The sequence below is a fragment of the Phoenix dactylifera genome, chromosome 2, assembly GCF_009389715.1.
Source record: "Phoenix dactylifera cultivar Barhee BC4 chromosome 2, palm_55x_up_171113_PBpolish2nd_filt_p, whole genome shotgun sequence".
Classification (NCBI taxonomy): Eukaryota; Viridiplantae; Streptophyta; class Magnoliopsida; order Arecales; family Arecaceae; genus Phoenix; species Phoenix dactylifera.
The window spans coordinates 3814685-3825006 of record NC_052393.1 but is presented as its reverse complement, the minus strand read 5'-3'; the positions used below and the strand labels follow the sequence as shown (position 1 = coordinate 3825006).

General features: G+C 38.2%; 1 protein-coding gene across 1 annotated transcript; it reads left to right on the top strand.

Moving 5' to 3' along the window:
- Nucleotides 1-10245, top strand: LOC103706171. The gene is made up of 2 exons (XM_008790206.3): nucleotides 1-173; nucleotides 6777-10245. Exon 2 carries the CDS (start codon nucleotides 6911-6913, stop codon nucleotides 9866-9868), a length of 2958 nt encoding a protein of 985 aa, XP_008788428.2. The 5' UTR covers nucleotides 1-173; nucleotides 6777-6910; the 3' UTR covers nucleotides 9869-10245.
- Nucleotides 10246-10322: the final 77 nt, after the last annotated feature.

Genomic DNA, 10322 nt, shown 5'->3' with positions numbered 1-10322 from the left:
GGATTAAGAAAGAGAAGAGCGAGAGAAAGGAGAGAAGGTGAGAGGGGTTTTCTCTGGAAAGCGAAGGAGAGAGAGAGAGAAGGAGAGGAGAGGAGAGGGAGAAGAACGCGTGACGGCTAACGACGGAGAGAGAGAGAGAAAGAAAGACAGTTTAGGGTTTCTTCGAAGCTTGGGTAATTCCACGCCCCTTCTCGATCTATTCCATGTACTTCCGTTTTTCTTCTTAAGTGTCTTCCTGTTTTTCTTTACTTCTTCCGCCTCTTGTTATCATTCTTTGGAAGGCTGTTTGTTTTCCGTTTTTCTGGTTTCGGATTTCTTTTTATATTTGTTTTCTGGAGTGTGGAGGATGGGGAGATGGAATAGGGGTCTGGATTTGGAACGACTTGGCATGAATCTTGACTCTTTTTATCTTTTCTCTCTCATTTTTTGGCTTAATTTGTGGTTTGTGAATTTCTTCTCGCCCAATTTATTTACGGAAAGGGTTTTTTATTTTTATTATAAATCCTCTCTCTGATTTGATGAATTTCGGTTTCGTGATTTGGAGTTTTTCTTGCAAGTTATTGGGGTTTCGAATTAGGGTTAGATCTTAGTGTCATGGTTAGGCTTACTTCTCGTTTAAGATGGTTTCCCATGAAATTTTTGATATTGAATTTTGAATCTAATACTGTATTTTGTCCCAAAATCTAATGCCACAATTTTAATTTCCTTGTTGTATCTGATGTATTTGATCGATTTTTTTATTTTTTATTTTTTTTATTACAAGATATATTGTCGACGGAGTTTCATTAAAGTGTGGGTTGAATTTTGTGCACAAATTGTGTGTTTTTCTTTTTTTCAGTTGGTCAACTAGCGATATTTTGTTTTTTTTTTTTAAAAAAATACTGGCTAAACTATGTGTATCTATTAGAAAAGATTTCACCTTATCTGCCAAGCTGAATATGATTTGCTTTATTGACTACTTCATGCTATTTTACAAATATATTGTCAAACGATATTAGAATATTAGAGAGTGCTAAAAAGTTCTTATGTGCTTTGGTGATGATTATCTGGTCAAGGTTACTGTGCTGATGTTGACCAATGTCCTAGGGTATACCAACTCTCCAACAGTTGATGTGTTGTGTACTTGTGTTCTATCCTGGTTATGCGGCAGTGATTGATGATGTGATGAAACATATTGGGAAAGCTGTTCACTGGTGCCGAACAAAAACACGATCTATATTTTCGTAACAAAAGATTTCTTTGTTATATTTCACCTAACGAAGCCAGTAGTTTCTAAAGTTTTGGGCTGGGTTGATCGTTTAGTGTTTACTTATGGCTGCATCAAGTTTGTTCCTTTATTAGCCTTTTGGAACTCCCCCTCCCTTTCCTGCTGCAATGCCTCTCTCTGTGTGTGCGTGTGCGCGTGTTATCCTTTTATTTTTATTTTTTTTTTCAGTTTTTTTGCTCTGCAGGATTCTTTCTTTGAAAGTTTTTCTGGCTTTTTTTCCTGTTACTTCATCGGTTTTTGATTTTTGTTCTCATTATCATCCATGTGGTGATGTGTCCTAGTGTACTAACATAAATAATGTCAAGCATATTACTTACTATTGTCCATCACATTGTTTTTAGAACCAAAGGAATAAAAACTTGATTCAAGGTGGTTAAATTGGAGAAAAAAAATAAAAACAGAGAATATGTGCTGCTTTCGGATGGGTTATTTTTTAATCAGTTCTTGGATGAGCTGCTCGCTGGGAGTTCAGGAAAATTTCCATAATAATACCATGGGAAGAAGATATACTATGAGAAGTAACCTTGGAAAATAAAGGGAATACTAACTGTTGGCATTGTATGAGCAAAATCTCTGGGCATCACACCATGGCAGCCGCATCTTTGAAACATAGACTCACATCATGGGTGCAGCTTTATAGATGAGTTTGATTCGGGTCAGATATGATAAGATGCATACCTGATCCTACTCAGCTTAATGGGTTCAGCTTTAAACTTCCAGCTTCCTCAGTGGATAAATCTTGAACTATTTCCCCCCACTTAAGCAGTTTTTTCTCCTGATAGGAATTCAGATTTTGATTATCTTGAACCTGATGATATGCAAGTCCAATGCTAGTGGACTACACATGCACATGCCAAGCTGGTAGATGATATGCTGGCATTAGGTGTATATTTTAACACATCAATCAGTTATTGATATGTAATTCTAATATTATTATTTTGCATGCATCATGGAATTTGTTTTACATTTTTTTTTTTAATGGTCAGCATGTTGGTTCGATGATCCATTCAATCCAATCATATAAGCTTGTTGGATCCAATTTTTAGATTCAAATATCCTTTTGATATCAAAATATAGAATGCTTGATAAAATAAATATTTGACTGTAGGCAGTTAGAGGAGTGTCCTTATATTTGAAGTTCTGTTTTTTTTTTTTTTTTCGGGGGTGCGAGGTGGGGTTTAACACATGGATATGTTTGGCAAACATGCATATTGGGCAGAAGGACAGCAAGTCAGACATGCATACTTGTCAGAAATTAATTTAGCAGTGATTTAATATCAAAACCAAAATTTAAAAATTATTGATTTTCTTTGTGTTATGCAGTAATATAAGGATGCCTATGTTAAAATATTGCCAAGACATGCTTTACATATAGTGAAATAGTTGGTTCATTTTCGTAGTTGTCTCCGTCTAGCCATATGTAAATGGTGGGTGTTTGACTCTCTTAGGAAGACCTATCAATTTTTCACTCAAAAAGCCATTATGCAGATTGAAGAAAGCTGAAATAATCTTTGGCTCAAGGTTATTGTTTTTTATTTATCCTTTTGTTTGTGGATTATAATCTGCAAATTTCCAGATATGTTTGATGCCCTCGTCTGCTCTATTCATTTTGCTATCATCAGGATGGTGCATCTGACAAGTAGTGTGTTTCTGACATAACAACCTCTGGGTTAAGGCTCACTGGTGTATGATAGCATCATTAATCTTTTTGAAGAATAATAATAAAAAAAAGGTTGCTAATGGCACATCTAATAAAATGCTCCTACTCTGAAGGTACGACTAATCTAGTGTTAACAAAAATTATACTTTTGATTGGTTGTTGTTGCTTGATCAATAAGCTGGTAAAGTTTTCTTAGTTTGAATCTTATGTTTTAGAGAGTGCTTTCTTCTTGAAGTTTTCCCCCTCAATACTTCTTTAAACAAGTTTCAGTTTTTGCACATGTTACTTTCACAACAAACTGAAAAAAAGAGTATTCTCAGCCCCTTTTTCCCATTTGAATTTTTATTAATATGCTGGGGGCTGGACAGATCAAATAAAGTAAACAAAAAAAATGTAGCAGGAAGTTATTTGACTTTCTAACTTCATCATTGTTCAGAATGAGGAAAAATTGGCTGTTCAAACCAGATTCCTTAGCCAATTTTCAGAGAGATTGCAAATTCAAAAGAAGTGATTCTAATATTCCGTGCTAGCCAATCCGTGGTGCTTTGTTAACTTACTTTTTCTGAATCTACTTTGATAGTTTGATTTGTCCAACAATAATTTATGTGTTGTTTTGATTGGTACTATTATCACTTTAATGAGTTTTGTAACAGTGCTACCAATCATTTCCAAGTAGGTAATTAATGCCGTTTTTCGCACTCTCTTTTTAGCAGCCTGAGCTGTTGGTACTTGGTTATGTTTTTTCTAAGTGAAATTCCAAACTATGATACACAGTTGCATTAAGTAAATCTGCGCAACATAATCAAAATTCTTAAAATGAACTGCCTTCACTTTGAAATTTTGATTCTATGTTTTTATTAAAAACTATGTCCATGTTATGTTATGAGAAGCTATCTTAAAAATCATATACTTGTGCAGGATGGGACTTTCCTCTCCTATCTGAAGAAAAGAAAAATCATATACTCGTGATTAGTGAATTTCCTTAGCTAATGTTTTGTTCCTTCTGTGCATCAACCATGCTATCGATGGTCTGGACTTGTTTGAGGTTCCTGTATGCATTTTCCCATCATCATTTTTGAGATAAAAATAATTCTTCATTTCTTTGGGAAATACACTGTGCCATATAACTAAATCATGAAACTTCACATGGAGTATTTTAAATCTCTATCTTTATTAATGTTCAAACTATCTACCCATCATGTCCATGAAAAGCTAATTTACTTATAATTTTGCTGACTGTTAATATGTTAAGTTGAGTACTGTAAACGGTTTTTGTACTGCCTCACTATGGTAATACTGTACATTCATCTCTCTAGTCTTAGTTCCTTTAATCAGATCTGGGTGATGGAACAGGTTCGAATATGAGCGCCATAGAAAAGCTTGTGGATTTTAAGAATACAGGCCACCAAACTGGTGTCTTAATATATAATGTGACATAAAATAAAATGTTTATCTACTTTTAGTTGTTGCATTCAATATATATACATTCATGAATCACGAAGCAATAAATTGGAAACTAGTTATTGAATTGGCGTTGATTTTTGATAATACATGGGGCAACAAATTATGCATGATTGAAGACTGGAGAGGAAGCAGTAGGTATCAGCTGCATGAGTGAAAGTTTGATTTATGTCCCTTAAAAACCAGGATTAGATGACACTGCATGATATAAATGTTTGAGAATTGACTGTGCATTTACAATATGGTACATTGGTTGGAGCCAGGTTGGTTGCAAGGTGGTAAACAACCCCCCCCCCCCCCCCCCCCCCCCCCTTCCTAGAAGAGAGAGAAAAAAAAGGAAAAGACGAAACCACACCCACTAGTGCAAAAAAAAGTTAAAGTGTTTGGCTATATGGTCAGTAGACTGCTCCTTTTGGTATGACTTTTGTTACCAGTAACTTCAAGGATTAAAGTTGTGGAGGTTTGGTGGACTCAAAGAGGTAATATGCCCCTACGATCTCAGGGACTAGTTGTCAAGTTGCTTGGTGGGTGGGTTGGGGTTACTTTTTTCTTTTTCTTTTTTCTTGTTTGGTAATTTGTGAGTGGGATTTGAAAGGATGGATTCTGTTCTTTGGGCAATATGGAGGCATTTTCATTTATACCCATACGTCAGCAGTTATGCATGGAAGGTCAGGATTACATGTAGCAGTATACAGAAAAGTCAAACCGATTGCACAACTTGCACGTGGAAATTTGAGTTATGAATTCAAATCTAAGTTGAGTTTGGGAGGGAAGAGTAAGAAGAGGAGGAAGGTGCTCTATTATGATCTTTTTTTGGAGAAAAATGATTTCAAACCCTCTTTTGTTTTATCAAAGAAGATGAAGAATAAGGACGAAGATAAATTATGTCTTTCTGTTTACTCGATTTTAATATTTTATGTTCAAATTTCTTAATTCTGTTCGTTTTTTTCCTCAATTTTTATTCACCTTAATGCTTTTTAACTCCGTCATGTACTTTAAAATCTGGATATGGAGCAATATCTTCTACTCTCATTTTTTTTTCTAAGTTGCTTGCAACGCCCTTCCTAGACCCTCCCCTCACCTCTCCTCCACACACACACACACACACACACACACACAAACACACAAGAAAAAAGGTAAAATTTTGGATATGGCACTGATGTGGCAGATGCATCTTGGCATTCTTTTCATTCTTTGGTAGTATATTCTTGTAGACAGATACTCCTCTATATGGTGTCATCCTCTTTGGGATTAGTCCGTCATTGTTTTATCTATGTGGCATTATGTTGTATTAGAATGGTATAAACTCCAAGACTCCTTTTCTGATATGGATATATCGGACTAGGTTCTTTACAGAAACTTGCAAACCAACCATGCAAACTTTGCTCGTCCTATTCCAATCTTTACCTTTTTGCTGTCCCTGTCAACTTAAATCTTAGTCCTGTCCAACATTTACACCAACTGCAATAAATGAAGAAACTCATTATTCATTATCTCCTCTTTATCAACGTCGATGTAACATTTTTCTTGATATTTAGAAAAGAAAGGTATTCTTTGAGTACCAGGTTCCATAAATGTCAAGAGCCATGATAATAAATGGAAATTCTCTCAGTATTGGTGTAGAGCCCTCAATTTGGTGTTAGTTACTCAGGATGCTGCTTCACTGAAATATAACCTGCAGAGATCGTGGTTGTTTGTACTGATAGTCTGAAACTTTTACTATTGTGACTCCCAACATTTATTTTACTTGTTTAAAATAGTACCAAACTATCCTTCTAGGCGTATATGCATTTCTAGTGCAAGAAAAATATTTGGGTAACAGATGATGAAGGTAAAGCAATTGTCATTATATGTGATTTCAAACAACTATTAACTTTTGAATAACTAATAATCATTGTGTGGAGGAAGATTATGATCATAATCTTAGCTTGTTTGATCCAATAGAAGTGCAGTTTCTGTGGTTGGTGGGTGGACAATTGTTGTAGAGAATTTATGTGCTCAAAGAGCTGTCATCTTTTGAAGTATATCCCATGTGAATACTCTTCTGCTTATTTTTTAAATTTAACATACTTTTCAGAACATGTGACAGATGGAGGTGTAAGTCCTTACGTTCTTTTAAAAAGTTAACTCCTGTAGTGGCCACTTCCTTCTTGAAACATGTGATGGCTGGCTTGATGAAGATTTTACATACAACCATGTCGGACATTCTTAAAGTTCATGTTTCACTTGAAGTGTCGTTTCTAGGAGAATTAGTGCATGGTTTCATGTATTACTTTCTAAGAACTTGAATTCTGAAATTCCCAATTCATCAATATGTGCTATTTGTCAAAGATTATTAGAATGATAGGTTGTATGATTAGTCAACTAATAAATTTATGTTTACTGCAGGAAAAAATGCCACATCTACTTGGTCCCAAGTCTCTACCATTTTTTCCTCAACTGTTTTGAGGTAGGACAGTTTAATATCAACATGTTGCGCGGATGTCATAATTGAAGCTTATAAACTTATTGTGTGAAACAATATGACACTTGAAGATTTCTTTACTCTTAATGAGATGAAGAATGGGGTTTCAACTCTTCCAAGAGTTGAAGAACTGATTTCTGCAATGGAAAGACAGAAAGATTATGTTATGAAGAATGCAGGCGATACTGCAAGACAGTGGTCAGCTGTTGCAGACACCTTGGCAGCCACAGAAAATAAGGACTGTCTTAATCGTTTTGTTGAGTTGAATGGGCTCCTCTTTCTTAATCAGTGGCTTCAAGAAGCTTTGAAGTGCAGTAATGATGTTAGTAGTAGTATCATGGAAGAAGTAATACATTCGCTTCTGGGATCCCTTGAGAGGCTTCCAGTTGACAAGAAAAACTCAACTGCTGATGGAATTTGGGCAACTGCTGAACAACTGCTAGGTCAGAAAAATCCTAGTATAAAGGAGAGGGTGAGGAATTTGCTTGATAAGTGGAATAATGGAAAGGTTAATGATGTTAGCCAAGATATGGAGAATGGTGGCATATGCCAAGATAACCAGCACAAGCCTTCTGCTGACGAAAACAGAATTGACATTTCTTCATGCAATTTGGGGGATGAGGAGGGGAATTGCAGGGTAGATTCTGCTGGGACTGAGTCTCACCACTCAGATTTTACAAAATGCTCTGACAGTCCCCAGTTGGATATAACCAATGATGTAAAAATTTCTACAGCAAATCAGACAAAGCCAACTGAATCTCAGAATTCAGCAAATGCAAATGTAGCAGAGATTAATTCACTGCGCTCCTCCCATGCGTCAAATTCTTGTCAGGACAACTTTTTTATTACAAAAGAGTCTGTCCCAGCAGTGGGAATGGCTTCTGCTGACTTATGCAGTTCTGTTGGCAGGGGAAAAGCTGCTGATGAACAGTCTGAGGCTTCAAAACTAAAAGATGTTGATAAGGTGAAAGAGATGGAGGTGGAGGTAGGAGTGAATATGACAGAAGTTGACCAATGTAAAGCTAGTCAAAAAGAAAGTTTTAATGCCCCAACATCTTCTGGTTTATCTGCGCCTTTATCTGCACAGAAGATGGAATCCACTATATCATGCAATTTTGATCCCAGGGAAAGCAAATCTTGTATATCAAAAGCTTCTGTTGCTCATGTTGCTAAGGATTCTCAAGATTTGTCCAGCAGTGTATGTGAACTAAGCAAAACAGATGGTTCTGAGAATTCTTTCGCAAGGAAAGAAGCTGTGGAAAGTGATCGCGGCATTAATGAGCATTGCAGCAAGGCAAAATTGAAGGTGAGGGAAGGAGGGAACCTTGTGATCCCTAGTAGTTCTTCAAAAACGATAAGCATGAAGGTAACTGGTGAGATGGACAGGAGGTCAGAAATGGAACTTGAATGTGGGGAGATTGATGCCTTGGAGGTTGCACGGCAAGTTGCTCTAGAAGTGGAACGTGAAGTTGTTGACTACAGAGAACCATTCTGTAGCTCTTCTCCTGATTTAGATTCAGAGGAGAGAGTGCAAACCTGTAGCCCTGAGTTGGTAGAAGGCAAACAGGATCAGCCAACAATTGAAGAACTAAACCAGAATGAGTCACCAACTGGGAAAGGTCTTTCTGATAGTTCCCATTCTCCCAAGGATGATAAGTCAGAAATTCCAGCACAAAGTGGCATTGATACCGAGAGACATGAGAAAGATATCAAACCTGAGTCGACAGCAGTTGCTGAAGAGGCAGTCTCTAAGATTAGCAAGAACGTATGGGACTTCGATCTAAACAAAGATGTGTGCACTGAGGATGATCACCCAATAAACTCCACTCTCAACAATCAGGTCAACCTGTCTGCACCTAAAGCTATCGTTGCTGCTTCAAAAGGAGCTCCAGAATTGCCAGTGAGCGCATTTTGCTTCGAAGGTGAATTGGGTTGGAGGGGTTCTGCTGCCACGAGTGCTTTTCGCCCAGCATATCCTCGAAGCACTCCAGACGCCGAGATGCATTCAGGTCCAAAAAGCAGAACAAGCCTCCCTGAGATAGACTTGAATGTGGCTGAGAGTGAGGATAATGTGGCAGTTGAACCAGCATATGTAAAAGAGGTCCCTCATCTATCTGCCTTTCCTTCCAGGGAATCTTCAATGGACATTAGTTCAAGAAGAGTAGAGAGGCTCAAGCTGGATCTTAATCGTCTTGGAGATGAGGATGTGTCGCCACATCCATCGTCGTTTTGGAAGCTTCATCACCAGAATGGAGACCAAAGCCTATCTGCTGCTGCATCATCCTCGGGGCATGTTTCAATGAAAGACTTTGATTTAAATGACAACCCATCTTTATTCGACATCGGTGGCTCTCATAACCCGAATAAGCCATCTTCCAAGGCCTCAGGCATGTCTGGAAGCTCCAAACTCGACGATCCTGTTGTTACAATTATGGGATCGAGGATGGCTGTGGAAAAGAAGGATTATGGGAACCAAACCCAGCAATCATATTTGGGGAATGTACTGGGTTTAGAGCCGGCTGTCTCTGCCCGACAAATGCTGCCTTATGCTCGCATGCCGCCGCCGCCTGCTTATGGGTATCCTGGGCTTGGCACTGGTCCCGCCATGGCTTACCCTTCAGCACTGTATGGACCTGGCAGCATCCCGTACATGGTAGATTCAAGAGGGGCCCCCGTTGTACCACAAATAATTGGCTCGGCAGGACTGAGCGGTGCACCTTCTGCCATGCCCCCATTTCTTTCGAGCGTGCATAGCACAACCATGAGTCCGAAGGGAACTGGTTTGTCCCAATCCGGTTTGGATTTGAATTCTGCCATGACATTTATGGACAGCGGGAACAGGCAATCAGGGGGTTTTAGGCAGTTGTTTATGCAAGGGCACGATGGTTTAATGGAAGAGCAGGCTAGGTCTGCCTCGCAGCTTGCAGGTTCAGGGATGACCCTGAAACGCAAGGAGCCGGACTGTGGGAGGGATCCTTGTACTTTGGGTCACAAACGGGTGACGTCGTGGCAATAGCCTATTCTCTGAGGCTAACGGATTTGTTTTGCTCTTATATTTTTATATTGCAAGTTCCCTTGGTGCCGGAGGTGCCACGGTGATCAGAAGAACTGCTATTTACATGATCGGCGCCTTGAGGATAAATTGACCAATTCACCATGTGGGAGTGGCTTCAGGAAAAGTTAAATTGAATAATGCTGGTTATAGATGATGAAATTTGATTCCTGGGGGAAAAAAGGTATTATTGTTTCATCTTGGTTTTATCCTTTGTTTTTTTTTTTTTTGTTTGTTTGTCATGTAGGCAATTGCATGTGGGATCGTGTTTCTGTGCGTTCCTCAATTAAGCTAACAAAATGAAGGAAATAGGGTTATGCCTAAAAGGCTTCATGATAGTATCGTTTGTATATTATGCCATGATCGTGATTGTGTGGGTCTCGCACGTCATGTACTGTATGGGGACGATATTAATATA

What these genes read in the sequence shown, in the direction of transcription:
- LOC103706171 (XM_008790206.3), top strand. Translation starts at nt 6,911, where the DNA reads ATGACACTTGAAGATTTCTTTACTCTTAATGAGATGAAGAATGGGGTT.